The sequence below is a fragment of the Erythranthe guttata genome, chromosome 4 (assembly GCF_056151865.1).
Source record: "Erythranthe guttata isolate IM_541 chromosome 4, IM_541, whole genome shotgun sequence".
NCBI lineage: Eukaryota > Viridiplantae > Streptophyta > Magnoliopsida > Lamiales > Phrymaceae > Erythranthe > Erythranthe guttata.
The window spans coordinates 16,548,163-16,569,521 of NC_142536.1; the positions used below are offsets into that span (position 1 = coordinate 16,548,163).

At 37.7% G+C, this 21,359-nt stretch overlaps 2 protein-coding genes and 1 non-coding gene across 3 annotated transcripts; all 3 read right to left on the minus strand.

Annotated features, from left to right (window-relative positions):
• Positions 1-2,165: 2,165 nt before the first annotated feature.
• LOC148771281 (protein FAR1-RELATED SEQUENCE 5-like) lies at positions 2,166-4,034 on the minus strand. Its single transcript, XM_088817570.1, has one exon. It carries the CDS (start codon positions 4,032-4,034, stop codon positions 2,166-2,168), a length of 1,869 nt encoding a protein of 622 aa, XP_088673696.1.
• An 8,148-nt stretch (positions 4,035-12,182) lies between these two features.
• Positions 12,183-18,509, minus strand: LOC105966777 (alpha-N-acetylglucosaminidase). Its single transcript, XM_088817023.1, has 19 exons — positions 17,984-18,509; positions 17,389-17,465; positions 17,042-17,253; positions 16,814-16,935; positions 16,612-16,697; positions 15,873-15,967; positions 15,686-15,767; positions 15,435-15,541; positions 15,311-15,341; positions 14,991-15,108; positions 14,847-14,894; positions 14,617-14,726; positions 14,431-14,533; positions 14,252-14,350; positions 14,044-14,154; positions 13,696-13,946; positions 13,248-13,485; positions 13,086-13,164; positions 12,183-12,851 (listed from the first exon to the last, which is right to left on the minus strand). The coding sequence occupies exons 1-19, from the start codon at positions 18,260-18,262 to the stop codon at positions 12,610-12,612; spliced, it is 2,490 nt and encodes an 829-aa protein (XP_088673149.1). The 5' UTR covers positions 18,263-18,509; the 3' UTR covers positions 12,183-12,609.
• On the minus strand, positions 12,299-12,462 carry LOC148771282 (U12 minor spliceosomal RNA). Its single transcript, XR_016031087.1, has one exon. It is a non-coding gene; the product is annotated as a U12 minor spliceosomal RNA (small nuclear RNA).
• Positions 18,510-21,359: the final 2,850 nt, after the last annotated feature.

The window sequence follows — 21,359 nt, forward strand, 5'->3', positions numbered from 1 at the left end:
GCCGCTCCAACCATCGCCGCCGTCGGACGCCGACGCCAAACACCGCCGAACGCCGCCCAACGTCGCCCAAAGCCGCCGCCGTCGTCGTCTTCGAATAGTAAGTTATAGTTGTTTCGATTTTTTTTTCTTTAATATTTATTTAAGATTTGATTGTTGATATGGGTAATTAGGATTTGGTTGTTTTAGGTTAGAATGATCGTTAATTAGTAATGGGTGCATCTGATTTCAGTCGATTTGAGCATTGATTTGAGATTCGTGGGTCGGTTCTTCGTTCACCATTTTCGACCTGTATATGTCGATTTTCGATGAATTTTCGACAGGTTGTTGTCGAAAATTCATCCAAATTCGACATGTAGATGTCGAAAATGGTGAAATTGTTGAATTTGGATTTTGGTAATTTTCGACAGAAACCTGTCGAAAGTGGGTTGCATTTTCGACAGCGACATGTCGAAAATTCAACCAATTTTCGACAGGTTTCTGTCGAAAATGCAACCCATTTTCGACAGGTTTCTGTCGAATTTGAACTGTGATTTTTTTTTTTTTTTTTTTTTCTATTTTTATTTGCTTGTGTTTATATTATGTATATTAATTTTTATTTTTGTGTTATTTTGCAGTGGAAGAACCACGTGAACCTCGTTTACCTCCGACTGTCTCGAACCGTAAGAAGAGGAAGGAATTATCCGATAAAGGCAAGGGCATAGCAGTCACGACCAAGAAAAAGACCACGACCAAGAAGAAGTCTGGAGAGGGTTCTTCGTCAACGAATCCGGTGCCGGCTTTACATTCGACTGTACAAGTTGGTGATTCGAGCAACGAACCGGTCCTAGGTCCCGAGATACCGGAATTGTACACAAAATTTGATAAGCACATTGCTTATCATATTGTGAACGGAGGGCCAGATCGTTCGGAGCGCGGCTCAGAATTTTGAATACGAAATCACACAGGAACCTTGAAAGGTTGGGAGCCGGCGCCGTTTATTACAGAGGTAGTACAAAGATGTGGTTTAATGTCAGTTGTACAGGCATCGTACAACACTGTGGACGGCCATCTACTTAGAGCCTTCGTAGAGAGATGGCAGCCAGCTACCAACACATTTCACTTACCTGTTGGAGAGATGACCATCACACTTGACGATGTGAGTACGTTGGTCGGTTTGCCAGTTGTTGGGCGTACCGTATCTTGCGAGCGTTTGGTCCGTGATTCCAAAACCATTCCCAGTTCTTTGATGTTCGAGTTGCTAGGTGAGTACCCGGACGATGTAAACAAGAAGAAAGCGGTCAAGTTGGAATGGTTGAAGGCTAAATTTAGCAAAGTGACCATGAGAGATAGTGCGGAGAAGAGGACATACGCCATTCGGGCGTATTTGTTATTTTTGCTCGGGTGTACTATACTGTGCGACAAGACAGGCAACATGGTAAGCGTTGAGTACCTAAATCTTGTATCTGATTTGGATCGGATCGGCGAGTATGCTTGGGGCACTGCATGTCTTTGCCGGTTGTACGATGAGCTTTCCTCAGCCTCACAAAAATCAACGAACTCGATGGCTGGCTGGCTGACGCTCTTTCAGTCATGGATTTACGAGCACTTTCCTTATTTGGGGGGTGGCACATTGAAGACGGAATTCGAGGGGCCATTAGCGAGCCGATGGGAGCCTCAGTCAAAGACTACTTCAACGCCTGAACGAGCGTCGTACCTGCGATCTCGATTAGATGATTTGATCCCCGATCAGGTAACATACCAGTTTAATAATTTGTTATTACTACTTAAGTAGGTTTTTACATCTAATTTTTTATTTATTTTACTAGGTTTTATGTTCACCGTATACGGCTATTCGTGATCGTTTCCCGATGCCAGATTCTGCTTGGTTTAGTGGGATGATATGTTGCATGGACCACTTCGAGGCATATCATTCGGACAGAGTGTTGAGGCAGTTCAACCGGGTGCAAATCATTCCAGGTCGTGCATACATGTCGAAAGATATGTACAAAGCTCTAGCTAGCAAAGGTCGACCGGTCCAGAACTCAATTTTCGTTGCGTACGGCGAACGATTCTCTGATCGGTGGGAGGAGTATTGTCTGGACGAGGAGTCGAGGTCCGTTGAAATTGAACTCGGGGAGGCGGACACTTCGCCGGACTACATGAATTGGTTCCGACCCAGATGCATGTTACAACTGAGTAGGCATGGAGCCCATCCACCTCGACCCCAGGCGGATCGACCTCGACCCCATGAAGCTCGTCCAGAGGGTGGTTGATTTGTCTTTCCTACTTTTTGCCGGTCGACCTTTGCTAACAACTTTTTCACTTGGCTCCGTAAGGTTAGTATTCTCTGGGTGGGTAAAATGTCTCAAATGGTTGCGCAATCGAGTTTTTGCATCGAGATCGGCACATTCAAAGAGCTTCTGGTATTCCGATAATTCTTCGTCGATGGTTGGTAGGATGACTTGGCCTGTGGTCGCGACGGGCTCCATACTCATGTGTTTCCAATACGAGCCTATTAACTCAAGTGGGATATGACATTTGTTCACAACAACATACTCATGAAGTTCATGGCGACATGGTAGACTGTGGGTTGTTCGGATGGCGCAACTACAACCCATATCGCTCGGTTGCAATAGTTTCGCATTGTCCACCTCAACTTTGAGTAGTTGCAGAGCGTATTTTGAGATACTTCCACGAAGCTCATTGTATATCAACGTTTTGAAAGTGTGCTCGTAAGTATTTTTACTTACTTCAAATGAAGCCTTGATGTCATTGTGTTGTTCGACAATTTGATTGTGGACTTTCGTATACAAATCCACAAATGTGCCAGTTGAATTACGCACATCCCTTTTCATTCGTCCGTGTGCCCCCTCCACCCTATTAGAAGTGAACGTTCCAAAATGAGTATACTTATTTGTCCACACCGATACAAGTCTCTCCTTGTACGGATCCAACCATGAATTAGCTACATACTCTATAGCCGGGAGATAACCCATAAATGTTCTTTTCAAATCCTCCCAATCCTCATTGAACTCCTCTATGGTATTTCTTTCAATAAGAGCCGAAAAACTCGACTGAAATTGCTTCCATTTGGTGATGTCCTTTGGGAACAATTTCTTACAATTGGCCACTATATTCTTGTTCACATGCCACCGACACAGCAAGTGATGACTCGATGGATACACATTGGCCACTGCTTTCATTAAACCCAAATCTCGATCTGTTACAATGCAATTAGGCCGAGGACAACTGGTCATGGCCTCCTTCAAACAACGCAACGCCCATTCAAAATTTTCCGTCTTTTCGTGGTCCAAGTAAGCAAAGGCAATTGAGAACGTCTTGTTGGTACAAGTAAAACCCACAATCTCAAGAAATGGGAGTCCGTAACGATTGGTCTTGTACGTGCAATCGATGACGAATACGTACGGATACGACTGTGCCAACTTAATGCATTTCGGGTGGATCCAAAACAAGTCGGTAATCGCATTCAACTCGTTCGATCTATGGTACGAGAGGTATTCATCTTCTTTCAACTTGACAAACAATGATTGCAATTGAGATCTCCCATCCAATTCACTGAAATTTAACTTAGAGATAGTATTGTAAACTGTCTTCATACCAGTTACATTAGACGGGTCCTTTTGCTTCAATGCTCTTAGAATTGCCCTTGGTTTCACCATTGCTTTCTTCATAGTGTGAACAAAGGAAACATCCTCCTTTGATAATCTTCCGGCATAAGAGTGTCCGTGCAAGTTTTCGAATAAGTTGTGGTTGTGAATACCACAACTAACATCCAATTTCCACTCAGCCTTTTCATCATCCTTGTGTTCTCTTGTCCCCTTCAATTTAAACGGACAATTGCATTTCTTTGAACCGGTGCTCCTTTTTCCCGGTCTTTGATCATCTTCACCTGGTACCTTCTTGCCAACATAATGGCCCCCACGCTCACAACGAACAATCACATACGGTGTCCTACGTCCTCTATCCCCGTCACTCGAACCCCCAATCATTAACACCATTCCAATTCTTTTACATACTTCACGAACCCATGCCATTAAAGCTTCTTTTGTTGGGAATTTTTCTGACGTGGTAAATGAATGGGTGCAATCGATCTACACAAAAGTGTCGAAAATATAAGACAAGTAAATTTGCAACTGGAACAAAATCGACACAAAAGTGTCGAAAATTACCCATATTTTCGACACTTAAGTGTCGAAAATACCCTTCACTTTCGACACCTAAGTGTCGAATTATGATGCAATTTTCGACACTTAAGTGTCGAAAATATGGGTAATTTTCGACACTTAAGTGTCGAAAATGGCATCATAATTCGACACTTAGGTGTCGATAGTAAAGGGTATTTTCGACACATACATGTCGAAAAATAAGGGTATTTTCGACCTGTATGTGTCGAAAATACATGGCGTGTTTTAAAAAAAAAAAAAAATTCAAAATCGATGTTTTAGCTCAAAAAATACATGAATACATACATGAATGGGTTCTCCTTGCTCGTAAACTACCATTCTATTGTCATTTGAGGCCATTTTGCAAGTTGTGTAAGGTTTTGATTTCTTTTGTTTTGGGGTTTTTTAGGAGGGTTTTTGGGGAGGGAGAAGAAGGAGGTGGAGGAGGTGAGGGGTTTGTGAGTGAGGAGGGAAGTGTTTTTTTTAGTTTCTGATTATTTGGTTTTTAAGAAAGAAAAATAGTATTTGTAATATTTTTTGGTTTTAATTTTCATTAAGGGTATTAAAGTAATTTACAATTAATTATTTATTTTTTATTTTTTTGGTATTCAACTAAGCAAAAACTAGTATTCAAAATAGTTGCCCCCATAATAAAATCCTACTATATGCTTTACTCAAAAAAAAAATTACTACTATATGCTAAAGTCTAAACTAATAATAATATATTTGTTATTATTTTCTATTTTATTTTGTTATATATAAGGTTGATATGCCTAATTGGGCCAACCCAATGGACTTACAATTTATTTACCTATTGGGCCACGAGTCCAATATTGAAAACCAATATCATCGAGGCCCAATCACCTTCAAATAAGGTTTGGGCCCAACGATCTCATCTAAGGTATAAATAACGATATAATTCATTTATTAAAGGTACGCCCTATTATCCAAATAATACTAGGGGTCATATTCTCCCAACTATTTCTAGGATCCGCACGTCTGACTTGAGCGTCGGAGGGGTTTCCGCCGGATCAACCCCCGGCCTAGTTCACGTGTTCTTTGTTCGCATGTATCTCAGGGCCATCTAGCACGTGAGCAGTGACCCACTTGGCTTTCCCAGCTTCCTCAATCTCAACTATCTAAGGTGATCTATTTTTAGCATCATCATAATGGCGCCGTCTGTGGGAAGGCAGACATAATCACGTAGCGCGCATGATGGCCTTGAGACATTTGCTCAGGGGGAGTGTGACTGCTAACGACCTCCCACCTTGTGGAGGCTCTGGCTTGCAACTTCCTCCTCCTCGTGCTCGAGATTCACCACGAGACCTGCTTCGGAGGTCCCACTAGATCCTCAACAGGATTCACTTCTTCCCGCCCCTCAATCGGTTCAGACAACCGAGGAGGCCCTTCAACGCTCGCCGAGGGTTATCGACTCCCTCGGGGCCTACCTCTGCTCCCAAAATAGTTCGTTTGCCAAGGGTTATCGACTCCCTGCGAGTCATCCAAAGGGTACGTGATCGCCTCTTCCTAAGTTGGGGGTTATCCCAATACAAGGTTGGGCATCTCATCCTAAGGGTACGTGATCGCCTCATCCTAAGTTGGAGGTTACCCACCTCAAGGTTGGACATCTCATCTCAAGGGTACGTGATCGTCTCATCCTAAGTTGGGGGTTATCCTACCACAGATTGGGCATCTCATCCCAATGGTTGAACATCACCCTTACTGCGGGTTCACATCCCACATCTCCATCCGGATTTACATCACTTTCGGATCCCTCTGATTCTTCACTATCACTCCTACAATCTACAAATTGGGATCTATGACGTCTCCTACTAGTACCAACATCATCAATAATATTGGTAATTCCATTATTCGTTGCAAAATTATGATCCGGAGAAGAAACTAGTAGACGCTCCGCGAAAACGGACGAAAAAGGGCCAATAACGCACCCCGACGCGCAAATCAGCCTCACCCTACCCACCCCCCACCCCCACCCAACCGCGCATCGCGCGGGGTACCCCCCACCCCATCCACCCGCGCGTCGCGCGGGGTACCCCCCCCCCCCCCCCCCCCCCCCCCCCCCCCCCCCCCCGCCCCCTCCTCTCTCTCTCTCTCTCCTCTCACCACCCCACATGACCACACCCCACCTACCCTCATTTTTCACTCTTTTTCTCTCTCCTCATTAATTACCACCTCCCATCACCTCTCTCATCATTAATCACACCTATCAGCATCACTATCTCTCTCTCTCTTGCATTAATGACACCCATTTTCTCTCTCCTTACATTAAAGGAGCGTAGCTTCCCAAGCCGGTACCGCGCGCGATCCCTAGCGCGCACGCTTGCGCGCCCGCGTCCCATCCTCGGAGCGCGCGCAACTCTCAATATTTTTCATCAAATTGCGCGTAGATTTTGACGCGCTTCTCAAAATCGCGCGAAAATTTCAACGCGCTTCACCAAATCGCGCGCTCTACTAAATTGCGCCCGGATTTTTACGCGTTTCACCAAATCGCGCACGAATTTCAACGCGCTCTTCAAAATCGCGCCCGGATTTTTACGCGCGCGAATTTCAACGCGCTCCTCCAAGTCGCGTCCGGATTTTAGACGCCTCACCAAATCACGCGCGAATTTCAATACACTCCACCAAATCGCGCACGCTCTCTAACGCGCCTCACCAAAGCGCTCGTGCTCTCCAATAAATAAATAAAAATTATTATTTATCCACGTCACGCCAACAGTTAACGGAACACTACAGCACCGATCTACTCTCGACACGATCCGGTACCCTTTTCGACTTGGCTCTCACATCGTCTCGAGAGTGTGGGGCTTGCGAGACAACTCCCACGAGGAGCCAACTCGCTCGGAACTACTACCCGCAGCGAGACAACTCCCACGAGGAGCCAACTCGCTCGGTCCTACAACCCGTTGCGAGGAAACTCCCACGAGGAGCCAACTCCCTCGGTACTACATCCCGCAGCGAGACAACTCCCACGAGGAGCCAACTCGCTCGACACTACAAATTCGTTGCAAGGCAATTCCCACGAGGAACCAACTCGCTCGGCAACCTTAGAAACACTTAGAGATATTATGAGAATCTATATAGCCTGGCCAGCTTGATTACTCAAATTTCTCTACTTGTTTTCGACGGGTCCTTCATTAAAACGGGGCCACGGTCCAAACATACATACGACCCACGAGGTCTAACAAGGGGCACGATCCCCATATAAAAAATTAAAAAAATCTTGAGAGTATGATCCACTCATCAAGTACATCACGCACAAGGCTATATGTAAACACATATAAGCAACGCGTCAAACCATTGACAACGTCAATAAATAAACAACTCACACGAGGAGATAACAACGCCGACTCAAGTAATTTACATCGCGACATTTTGGTCGCGCTACGCGCCAACGCGCCTTCACTCCCCTCCGACACATGCTCCAACGCGTTTTCGCACACCATCAGGCCTTACGCCAACGAGCGACTACTACAATTTTTACTCTCGACACGATATGTCACCCATTTCGACATGGCCCCCACATCGACTCGAGAGTGGGGGGCTTAATGATATGCCTAATTGGGCCAACCCAATGGACTTACAATTTATTTACCTATTGGGCCACGAGCCCAATATTGAAAACCAATATCACCGAGGCCCAATCACCTTCAAATAAGGTTTGGGCCCAACGATCTCATCTAAGGTATAAATAACGATATAATTCATTTATTAAATGTACGCCCTATTATCCAAATAATACTAGGGGTCATATTCTCCCAACTATTTCTAGGATCCGCACGTCTGACTTGAGCGTCGGAGGGGTTTCCGCCGGATCAACCCCCGGCCTAGTTCACGTGTTCTTTGTTCGCAGGTATCTCAGGGCCATCTAGCACGTGAGCAGTGACCCACTTGGCTTTCCCAGCTCCCTCAATCTCAACTATCAAAGGTGATCTATTTTTAGCATCATCAAAGGTATAATAAATCTACCCTAAGTTAATATAAAACAAACTATTATATGGTAAATGAAAACAAAAAAAAGTATATTGCACTAAGAAAAATCTACCCTAAGTTAATATAAAACAAACTATTATATGGTAAATGAAAACAAAAAAAAGTATATTGCACTAAGAATTTTCTTTGGTAAATAAGATAATGTGACTGAATGCTATATCTTAGACACGGCCCCGGGTCGGGTCGGGTCCGAGTTTTGGAGGACCCGAAACCGACCCGCGGGGAGGCGGGTCCGGGTCCGGGGCGGGTCCACTCGGGTCCACCCGGCTCCGGGTCGGTTCCGGGTCGGTCCGGGTCCGAACCGGATTTTGAAACTTTTTCCAAAATATGCTTGGAATGGGGTTCGAACTCTGGTTCCCTTCACATGAAAATGCCAATTCAAACCAGTGGGACAAGGCAATTGTTTATGAAATTACTTGCAAGAAATATATATAACAATAACACATAGTAAAATAATGTTTAATGGATTATTAATTATCATATTCATAATTATTAAAAAAAATTAATTAAATTATTCACAAATATAATATTAAAAAAATTAAAATAAATTGAAAGAACTTGAGCTTAAACCATTTAAATCTTACGATTCAATTCTAATATTTGAATAAAATGTATATGTAAAAAAAAAGGATTAAATCATATGATCTACAATTTAATTCTTACGATTTTTACAAATTAAACCAATCATTAAAAGAGAAATTACATCATAATATTTTGAATATAGTAGTCATATATAATATTATTTTTAAAGTAAGAAAATTAATTGAATTGAGATATAATCTATTTTTGTTAAAATAAACATCATTTATATTTTTAAATAATTATCTTATGTTAAAATACTCATATTATTTAATTTTTCATTCGATTTTTTCACACTATCGATTTTAATAACAAAAGTGAGTTTATATTAAGTATACGCATTTGATTAAATATTGAATTGATTCAATCCTATATATTTTTCAATAGTGGAGATTATATGAATCAACGCATTTGTTTATATATTGAATTGATTCAATATTTTATATATTTCAATAGTGGAGATTATATTGATATAATAATTACTAATAAATGTTTTCAAGTATTGAATCGTAATTCTATATATTTTTTTTAAAGTTTCTTATATTGCATTTGTTAATAAGTTAATTAAAATTATTTAATAACAATTAATATGAAAATTAATAATTTTTTTACATAATTATCATTTTACACTAGCGTGTTTATATTATATATATTTCTTGTCTACATTAAAACAAAAATGTTGGTTGGCCCAGTGGTAAGAATTGCTCATTCTTACCCCATCTTTCCGAGTTCGAACCCCCTAAGGTGCATTTTTTGTACAAAAAACTCCGGTTTAATACCCGGTTCCCGGGTCGGGGCCTCGGGCCGGGTCTCACGGGTAGACCCGCCGGGTGGACCCGACGGGTCTCGGGTCCTGATATTTGGGCCCCGAAACCGATCCGTGCTTGGCCGGGTCCGGGTCCATGGTCAACGGGTCGGGGGCGGGGCGGGGCGGGGCGGTCTTCGGGTCGGGTCTGGGCCGGGTCCGGGTCAAACCCGACCCATGGCCGTGTCTACTATATCTCACGCATATCTTCACTCACGTGGCTTGGTCGCTTTCTTCGATGGAGAAATAGAATAAGACGTAAGATTGATAATAAATTATTTAATAATTAATATATTAATGTCGTATGACGAAATTAGTTGTATCACGATTGGGCCAAAGTGGTCCAAGTCCATGATATAAAATCGTATCGGTTAAATTCGAATAATACGGTGGAACATCGATAAATTAATAATTTTGTTTAATAATATATTTTTCGGTTCTGACTCGAAGGCATTGTGTTAAAAAAATATTTCATGAAATTAATATTTCGCTAAATTAATAGATTTTGACTGGTCCCGATTGTATTAATTTATAGATGTTTAACTGTAATAATAATAATAATAATAATAATAATAATAATAATAATAATAATAATAATAATAATAATAATAATAATAATAATAATAATAATAATAATAATAATATAATAATAATAATAATAATAATAATAATAATAAGAATAAGGGTAACACTTGTACTTTGGCTCTATATCACTCTATCTCCTTATACTTTTAATTGCATCTATTCTCCCCATGCACTTAAAAAATTGCCTCAATGTGGCCCTTGTTGTTAGTTGTCAGACATTTGACCTTAACACCGTTTGATCTAAGCTGAAATTACAAAAACGCCACCCAATTCCAGTTTAAATAATTAATTAAAAATAAACAAAATAAAAAAGTTCAAAACATCGAGAAAGCATAGTCCACAGCGACAACCACAATTGATTTTAAATTTTTTAATTTTTTTAATAATTATTTAAACTGGAAGGAGTGGTTTTTTGTAATTTTCAGATCTTAGACCAAACGGTGTGTCAAAAGTCTGAAAACTAACGGCGATGACCACATTGAGACAATTTTTCACGTGCAGGGGGTAAATTGATGCAATCGAGAATAGAAGGGGTTAAAGTGATACCGAACCAAAGTACAAGGAAAAGTGAAATTTAACCTAATAATAATAACAATAACAATAATAATAATAATAATGGTAAGTTACAACCACCTCCCTATAGTCAAGTCAAATTCGGAAGATCTCTTTTGGTTAAAATCATTTGTGATAATTTGAACAATTAAGGGTAAATTAAAGCTCCCATGTACTTGAAAAATTGTCTCAATGTAGCTACTCAAGAGTTAATTACATTTTTATCAACCACCCATCAACTATTAGTCTTGTTACACGCCCATCATTATCCACCTTTGTGGTGTCAAATTCAATATAATATTCTGGATTGTGTGAAATGTACTATAGGTTGTAATCGTTTTGTACAAAAATGCAGTTTCTGGTGCACCACAATCTGATATTACAAGCCAAGAGACACACATCTTATGATCATCTGTGGAACTCGAATGTAATAAAACGGGTACAAATTAGAAAAATATTGCATATAATCTTAGAAGATTCCACAAAATTTGACACCGCATTCACGTTGTAAGAAGATTCATAGTTGATGGGGTAACCGTAAGGGTTAAATACAAAAACACCCCTGTACTATGGACTTTGTATCATTTACCCCCATGTACTACACATAAATACAAAAACCCCCCTGCTGTTATATTTTTTCCAAAATCTGACGAAAATACCCCTACTAAGACTAAAAATAAAAGGTTTGTTTGATCCATTTTCCACTATATTTTTTGACATTTTTGATCAATTTTACTTGAAAAATTTTGATATTTTTTTTTCTTCAAAACATTTAATTACTTAGATTTTTTTTTTTGTTACCAAAACCTTTTAATTTTGTCATTTTGAATTTCTTCGTTTTTTTCTTTAATGTCTTTCGGTAGTTCAAATTCTCAACAATAATATGATTGTAAAGATGTTTGTAATCTTAGGATGTTTGAACTAGCGGAAGAAATTTAAGAAAAAAAATAAATAAACTGAAAATGACAAAAATAAAAAGTTTTATTGAGAAAATTAAAAAAATCTAAGAATTAGATACTTTGGAGAAAAAAATATAAATACCAAAATTTTCCACGTAAAATTGACTGAAAATGGTATATAGTGGAAAATGGCTCAATATATATATATATATATATATATATATATATATATATATATATATATATATATATATATATATATATATATATATGCTTGAGTAGGGGTATTTTCGTCATAGTTTGGAAAAAATGTAATGTGAGGGGGGGTTTTTGTATTTAAGAGTAGTACAGGGGGTATATGATACAAAGTCCATAGTATAGAGGTGTTTTTGTATTTAACCCTAACCGTAATTACCTATACATAAGGAATTTTTTTTTTTTAATTTGAGCTTAATTTATCCTAACAATAATAATATTATAATATAAGCCGTAATCTATTCCCCATCCTACTAATAATATAATGTTAATGAGCTTTTCTAATAAATATGTTTTAATAATACATTTTCGAATAAAAATTGATCTTGATTATTTAGTAGTTTGACTTTAGCAGAATTTGAAAATATAAATTTGTTGAGTAATATATTTAACACAAAAAGAATTAAAAACTAAAATAGGGGGGGGGGGGGTGGGGGGGGTGGGTTATCGGGAGGCCCGCCCAAACGAGTTCTGCAAAGTAAGCAGCGTCAACGCTCGGGCCAGCCTATAACCCCTCCAAAAATACACGCACCACTCTTTAGTTTTTTAGACTGGGTGCCGCGGTCAGTTCTCACCGCCCGCTTTGTTTTCCTTACTCATTAGTTTAAGGCAATTTTTCCCTTTCCCTACACTCCCTTATTTATAGCACTTCACTCTTACCCCATATTCAATCACTAACCGATGTGGGACAACAACCAAACCAAAAACAAAAAAAAAAAAAAAAAGAATTTAAAATTACTATGTCACACCCAACTGCCAACTAGTCTTTCAAGTACTTTTCGTACAGCAAACGAGATACGTTGAGGGCGTCGCCACGTGTGCTTTTGGTCGGGAACACGTTGGTGCTTCTCTGCCAATCATTAGTCAGTTTGATCCATTCTTTTCTCCATTCTTGTAATTGAAAACCATCTCCATTTTCCAGGCTTTGTATCAGATACTTGAAGTAAATTGCAGCACGTGGCCCGTAGTAGTCTCGTACGAGACCGCTCCAGTACTTGTTTCCTTGTAATAAAAAAACAAGAAAAGGAATTCATATGGACTTAATTTTTGGGGACTTGATTTCGAGAACCAGTCCCGCTCGGTCGGGTAATTTGAATGGGAAAATCGGGTTTTTCGATTTTTCAAATTTTGGAAAATTCAAATCCCCAATTTTTCCATTCTAATCCCGAAATCGCAAGATTTACCGAAAAAATCGAAACTTTGGGTTACTAGCTGAAAAATGAAAAAATAATATACCATAGTCGCGAAGTAGACTCGCTTCCTCTTCCGTGTTGTCGAACCACATAGTTATTTGTGTTCTTGCATTCCATTCAAACTGCACATTTCTCTCACCAGTTCAAATTGATGTACTATGACTCGAAAATTGGGTATTTTTTGAAATTTTGGAAGATTAATAACCTGTTTTTTCTGTTCTTCGTTTTGAGCAAGTTCCTTTGCACTCTCCAGCCAAGGCCCTAATAGAAATCCTTCATGGCAAGCCAAAAGCGAGTCGAGATCTTCCACAAGACTTAGAAATTTCTCGCTGAGCTGGTTCACTAGACTTAGATCACCTAGTTGATAAGCTTCAACAACCTTTAAGAATAATTGATTCGCGTATTTCGCCAAAACTTGTCTCGTTAAATCCACAAGATCGTACCTTAAAATCACCCAAAAAAAACTCAATCCCGTAAACAAAAAGAATTCTTGAAAGACAAAAAATTACACTCCCTCCATTTCAAATTAACTGTCACATTATGTTTCATAGAAAGGGTATTTTAGTCACATTACGCAATTTTTCCCTAAAATCTATGGATTTTTATTTAATTTTCTTAATATCTATGCATGAAGAAGGGTAAGAAGAGCTAACATGTAAGTGTTACTGCCCGGGAGATAATCCCCACTCGCGATGAATAGTTTTAGTGCACGTATTACTTCTGAAGTCGAGTACCATAAATGAGGGTGAGTATACGAATCGCTTCTAAGTTCGTAAATAGTTCTTCTAAGACTTTGGTGATTACTATAGCTGTGATGCTTTGTGGGTGACACTAGCAGAGGTGAAGTGACAATCGAATTGGGATCAACGTCCGGAAAATACATGATTACGTCTCTGTTTTTGTCCTGTTCAAAAAACAAGAACGAAAAAAAAAAAAAAAGATTGACGGGTTTAGTGATGTCGATTACATGATTAACGTAGCAATGTTTTATTATAACTTACGTTTAGTCCGTCTGTGCAATTGTATAGTGTATGATATAATATGTTCCAGGCTTCTTGTATAGACGGAACGAATCTTCCGTATCGTCTCTGTGCGTACGTATCAATCCATGTCTGAAGCGGAAAAGAAAAGGTCGAGTTACATTTTAATGATGTTAAATAACTCGTTATGGATTTGAAATCCTTACGTACAAATTCAACCTTGGATTACCTTAATGTCAACTTTGTCCTCTCGAAAAGCCATTTCGGACATAAGATCGTAAACGATTGGATTCTGCTCTATACCTTCCATCGACATCCCAACGCCAACCTGGCACAAACGATATCGTGTAAGATAAGGATGATTAGTGACACAAAAAAAAAATTACAACTTTGATATAACAGACTTGCCATGGTTGAGTTTGTACTAAGACGAGCATCTACCGGCCCAGATCCAATGGAATCGACGATACCGTACATTTCGATATTTCCAGCAAAGTTATGTAGCATACACCTGAAAAAACAGAGTGAAAAAAATAAAAAGAAAAATTATAAATAAATATAGTCATACGGAAAACAAGAAGATGCAAAGTGTACCAGATGTAAGGTATGCCGTAAAACTGTTGGGAAGTAGCCCAAACTGGTTTAACTTCGGCGTATAGATCAAGAACCACCATCTTTCCGACCGGAACTGAATGCAAGAGCGCCTGAAAATGGTATTTTTAATATCTGTTAAATGAAAAAATAACCCGAACAAAAACAATCATCGGAATTAATTATATACATTGAAAGAACAAAATTTCCTTTGCATAGAAGAGGATTTTCACCTTCATCTGTGCAGGCCTCCAAAATGGATCATCGGTAAATAGCCATCCCTGTATAACATAAAGAAAGACTGTTACACAGAGAGAGAGAGAGAGAGAGAGAGAGAGAGAGAGAGAGAGAGTGTGTGTGTGTGTGTATTGATTCACCTGCATAAGCCAAACAGCATTATCATCACCACTTTCCATGCCCCTAAATATTGCAGCAGCTAATGAAGAGATGTATTCTGGATCATCATCCGGGGGAGTGTTTTCGTCGAAAGTATCGCTGCATTATTATATATTCATTGAAGTTTGAACCAATACAAAATAGTCCATAAATCTAGACAACAAAAAAAGAAAAAAGAAAAAAAAAAAAAAAGGTAGATCGATAGGTAATGGAATTTTTCTGCTCACTAATAAGCAACGAGTGCATGCATAAATGAAGATTAATAATTACAAGTAGATCGAGGAGATGAATAAGAGATTACCAGTTATAAATGTGGCTAGTCCGCCCGTATTCTGAGCAAAAAACAAATATCCAAATTTCAAGAACTAAATAAGAATTGAAATACTCGGAATTTAATATAATATAAACGGAGGTTATTTGCATACCTTTGAATTGTTGCGTAATAAAAGCCTTGCCTATTTCGACAAACAAGGGATCTGTAGCATCGAGAAGGTAGGTGCAGCACCATCTGGTGTCACTACTAACAGTAAACCTAACAAATAAAATGAATTTCTAAATCATTTTGTGGTGACAATGTTTTGACGACCGAAAAAAAACATATATATGCTTTTTGTAATATATATTTGTCGAGAATATATCAAGAATTACGCTATAACGTTTTACGTCAAAGACTTACCAGTTCCCAAGGCGTGTTATCTTTGCCGATGGATATACACTTTTTAGAGCTGCTGGAACATTACCAGAGAAGGCTGGAAGGACTGCATATTGCAAAAAAATAAAATAAAAAAATAAAAAAATATATGTTTTATTCGTCCACGGTTATAAGTACAAAATGAGTTAATTTACTGGTCTTATTACAGCACCTGGATTCATTCCCAGTTCGTGCATTCGTGTAAGAATCTTCTTCTGCATTACAAGTTGTTGGTCTAACCAACTTTGTGGTAATGGCCCTCCCCACCTGTAATTCAGGTCGAGTCAAACGAGTATAACTTTCGGTATAGTTGACTTTAATTGAAGCTCGAGCGTATTACGACGAAATTCTATGTTTTATAGAATCTACACACGTCTTATGAACAGGAGTACACATGTTTTTCAATTAAACATGCTGATTAATGTTAGAAGATCACGATTAAGAAAGTGATCAGGGATAACGCGTTGTAAGCAGTGGCGGATCCAGAATTTTTGCCAAGAGGGTGCTAAATTGTAGAATAAAAAATTTAAATATCACTTTATAAAAATAATGGACCAAAAATTTACAATTTAAAAATTTTAGGTGAATTGTGTAAATATTTAAAGAGAGAAAAAGGGTGAAAAATGTAAATATTTGAAAAAAAAAAATTACAATTTAAAAATTTTAGGTGAATTGTGTAAATATTTAAAGAGAAAAAGGGTGAAAAATGTAAAGATTTGAAAAAAAATCAACTTTTTAGAGAATATGAGTTCAAACCCAGGACCAATTACATAAAGAATGAACATCTTTACCATCTCAACCAACTACTTTTCTTGTGAACTTATGTATAATGGTATTATTTGTTTAAAATCAAGGGTGTGCAACTGCACACCCTAGACCATGGCTAGATCCGCCACTGGTTGTAAGCTTACCCGTGTAGATTTCCCATCCGTGACCATGCAAGAAATCCCGGCCCTCCGAAAAAATCACTCAAATCCGAACCACTTATATTGAATTTCTGATCGAAAGAAAGCAATAAAATTTCTTTCGTATCAATAACAAATTTACTAAGACCTATAAAATAAAGGGAATTTAAAATTAAAAAATTAAAAATAAAAATAAAAATAAAAAAACCTGGAAAACTTTCTGCCAGATAGCTTCTTGACCGGTGAAAGCCAAAGGCAAATTGACACCTTGTAGAGCCATCCAATCAATTTCCTTCTCCCATCTTTCCCAATCCCACCATGCAAACGTATCTTTATCACGGGATAATCACATATTAAATACCGATCCTTACGAGAATATATGTACACACATATATATGCAATAATAAAACGATGTAGAAACTATATATTGTCTTACAGCTGGATGAAACTGCGTTTTGATAGTAGCTCCAAGGGGTTGGCCTTTTCATTGTTATACCCGAATCTTGAATACGGGGTAAAGATCCAGATTCCGGTACTGAAGAAAGTTGTGACCCGCCCGTTTTGCTCCAAGATATGTGGGCCCCACACCAGTACTTTAGGTACCAGTGTAGACCGGACAAAAGCTCTACTCCGGTAGTTCCACTTATTCTGTGAAAATCAAGAGTAGATAAATTCTTTTATAAGAAAATTTGTGCAAAAAAAAATTGGATGTATGGAAATTCAACCATTAAAAGAAATATTAAATACAGAAAATTTCAATTAAAAAAAAAGAAGTATACGTACACAATTTCGGGAGAACCACTATGATTGACAGCAGGATAATTGCTTAATTTGAAGCATGATTCTCCACCACAAAATTCCTGCTCGAAGAACAACAACAAGAAAAATAGAGGAATACGTTATAATATAACTATGCTAAATTCATTTGAGCACAGAGGAAGAAAAAAATTCGTTCGAGCAAATCCTTCAAACTTAAAGAATCGATACTATGAGGCGAAAAATATTTTCGAAACGATCCTTTAAATTCTCATTAGTAGGAAAATTTATTCAGTCGATTAGCCAAATTTATTTCTGAAATTAAACTGAAATTCATGATGAGCTACATTGATAGACGAAAATTCTTGCTCTAAATAACAAACTTATAGTCCACATTAGCATTTCATCGAACACGTTACGCAGTGTCTCTTGCTCCAAGCGTCACGGTAGGTTGCGGTACGAATAATAGCAATTAAATAAATTAATATTTGCACAACTCAATTGATGCAAGTCCAGCATAAGTAAAACTGATATTTAGGAGGCAATGCAATAAATAATGCAATATTTACAGGACTCAAATGAAAAATTATGGCAGAGGAATGAGAACATAAGTACTGCCTGCCTTAGTGAATATGTTGAACTCAAAGCTGGAGGCGTGCGACGGAATCAGGCGGCTGACGGCGGCATAAGCGGCGGAGATTTGGAGAGACGGCGGCGCTCTCTCGTGGTCTTGAATCTCAAGGAGCCGGGAAATGTACTCCACTCCGAGAGTGGAGGAATTGGCAATTGGCAAGTAATCATTAATTCCGATCAAAAATAGGAAAATCCATAACCTAATCTTCACCGGAATTGAAGTGAAACAGAAAGACGGTGACGGAGGAGCAGTAGAAAAGGCGGCCATTGATGGAGAAACAGTGGGTGGTGGTGGTGGGACAAAGGGGATTGTACATATATAGTGGAGGTGGTGGTGGTGGTGGTGGAGAAAATAGGCATTGTTTAGTGTGTGTAGTGTGTGTGAGAGAGAGAGGGGATGCAGACAAATTTTGCCGGCCGGAGAGAGTCAGAGAACTACAGAACAACCGATCATCAACTACCTATCGAGGTGGCTGGCTTTTGTTTGCAGTATAATTATTTTATGTGATTTTTTTTAATATTTTAAATATATTTCTTTAGTAATGTTTTAAATCTTTTTTTTTCGCCCTTTTTAAAGTAGCAAATGAATTTATTTTTATAGGTTTTATTTGTTATATATTTTTTCTTATGTGCTTCCATACAGGGGCGAGTCCACCCCTTTGGAAGGGTGGACTCAGGTCCACCATTAATTTGCAAATTTCTCCCATATTGTACCTATATATTATTAAGTCCCTCTAATTTTTATTAATTAGTCCACTCAAAATTAAAATTAATGTAAGCAAAGTCCCAATTATTGTTAATTAGCTACTCAAAATTCAAATTAATGCAAAAATAATTTTTTTTTCTTTTCTTCTTTTTAGGTACCTATTTTCTGATTTTGTCACAAAAAAAATTATAATTTTTTTTCAAAGAGACTGCCCTCATACTCCCGAAATTTTAAGATCACCCTGTTAGGGGTGGGCATTCGGGTCGGGTTATTCGGGTATAACCAGGGGCGGACCCAGGGGGTTTTGGGTTGGGGGGCGAAAAAAAAAATTTGGGGTTAAATGGTATAAAATTTTAACTTTGGGGGGGCTAAAGTGTATAAATTAATACATAAATAAGCCAAAATATTAAAAAAATAAAAAAAAAAAGGTAAAAAAAAATTTTCTGCAGGGGCGGGTGCCCCCCCAACAGAAGCCTTGGGTCCGCCCCTGGGTATAACCCGACCCGGTCGGGTATTACCCGACCGGATCGGGTAATTTTTTACGTAGCCGGGTTTTTCCCGGGTTCGGGTACCCGGTGATCCCAAACCGGGTCGGGTCCGGGTAATAGAAATTCTACCCGGGTACCCGATCGGGTACCCGGTTTAAAGAAAAAAAAATTTTTTTTTTTTTTTTATATATATATAAAGATATATATATATATATATATATATATATATATATATATATATATATATATATATATGTCTGTAATACATACTATATATATATATATATATATATATATATATATATATATATGTCTATGTTTGTATGTATATATATGTATATGTCTGTGTATATATATATATATATGTATATCAGTATATGTATATGTATATCAGTATATGTATCTGTCTATTTCTATATATATATGTATACCTTAAAAAAAAAAAAAGAAAAAAAAAAAAAAGAGGAAAATAGCAAAACCCGGGTACCCGGTTATCTCGGGTCGGGTTCGGGTAATTTTTTTTTGCAAAAAACCCGAATAACCCGACCCGAATAACCCGAATAACCCGACCCGACCCGAATGCCCACCCCTACACCCTGTAACACTATCCTAAACTCCCATTGCTTCCATATATATTCATTTGGGAAAGTCCTAATAAGTTATACTTTTGGTTCCATTTTAGGTTTCAAATGAAAGAAAAAGTGAATCTAGAATAGAACCTGTTTTTCCAAGACATCCAACATACAATATATGATAAAATATGTAAAACTTATAATCGGGTAAATTATGGTGACCTCTGAGGTAAGGTCAAATTACGAAAAAAAATCTTTTATATTTGAATAATTATAACCACCCCTCAACTACGAATTTTTTTATACGTCCATCCTTATGGTGTCAAATTCAACATATTCTTCTACATTTCGTGGAGTGTTCTTTAGTTTGTACTTATTGCTGTGCAAAACGTCAGTTTCAGATGCACCACAACTCTGATATTAACAAGCCAAGACACATCTTATGATCATCTTGTTTCAAAATGCGGAGCTCGAATGGGATAAAATAGGTACAAACTGGAGAATATTCTACATAATTTAGAAGATTCCACTAACTTTGACACTGCAAGAATGAACGTGTAAGAATATTCATAGTTGATGGGATAATTGTAATTATTCAAATATAAAGGGTTTTTTGTAATTTGACCTTAGTCGCCGTAATTTACCCTTTATAATTTGTTGCTATTAAGAATGCAGCTCAAATATTTGGTTATGCTAATTTATTAATCTTAACATGTACAGATAAATATGATGCACACACAATATATGTTTATGTTGACTTAACTACTTCATTTGTGTAATTGTTTTCTTGTCTAATTCTTGCAGTCCAGGTTCTTCAGACATATCTTGTTTGTCCTAAGAATCTTTATTTTTTAATAGTGAATGCAAGCACAACACTACTATATATCAACATTTAAAATCAGAGTTAGGGGTGGAAATTGAAATGGAATTTTCGAATCCCGCCAATTTCAATCCGAAGATATCACGGAATCGTATTTTTTATTCTGATTTTCAAAATCCCGATTTCTGATTCTTCCGAATTGATTTGGAACGGAATTGGAATGCTATATAAAATTGCCGAAAAATCTGATTTTAGTTCCAAATATTTATATGGTTTTTTGAAATATATATTGTAATTTTAAGATATATTTTGTAATTTTATAATATAACTTATGCTATATTTTATATGGAAATTATAAATACGGAAGGGTCAAGTAAATTAAAACCCTAGAAAAGATTAATTGGTTCATAAATATATGTTTCAATTTGTTGTTCCTACATGTGTTTTTATTTCTTCTGTTTTGTCGAACTCTCTTTTGGATTTTCTTTCATTTTCCTGCAACATAGAAAAATATTGTGAAAATTTCCATTACGTGCGAATTTGAACAAGAGATTATAAACTAATGTAATTTCCGAAATTTCTGAAATTCGGCTGATTCCAAGGCATTCCGAAATTGGAATGAAATTTTGTATTCCAATATTTTTGGAATGGAAACACTACAAATATTTTTTTTTTGAGTGACCACCTATTTTTCACATAGTTAGGCAAAAAGTGTTGTCACTATGCTTGCCACTAATGGGGTGTCGCTAATGCTCTATTATGACAATAAATAAGGATTA

Bases quoted from the DNA above. Each gene is read 5' to 3' on its own strand.
- LOC148771281 (XM_088817570.1), bottom strand. From the start codon at position 4,034: ATGGCATGGGTTCGTGAAGTATGTAAAAGAATTGGAATGGTGTTAATG.
- LOC105966777 (XM_088817023.1), bottom strand. From the start codon at position 18,262: ATGGCCGCCTTTTCTACTGCTCCTCCGTCACCGTCTTTCTGTTTCACT. The intron at 16,698-16,813 runs GTTTTTTTATTT...TCTTTCGATCAG, and splicing joins TCTGGCAGAAAGTTTTCCAG to AAATTCAATATAAGTGGTTC. The intron at 14,727-14,846 runs GTGAAAATCCTC...TACCATTTTCAG, and splicing joins GGAGGCCTGCACAGATGAAG to GCGCTCTTGCATTCAGTTCC.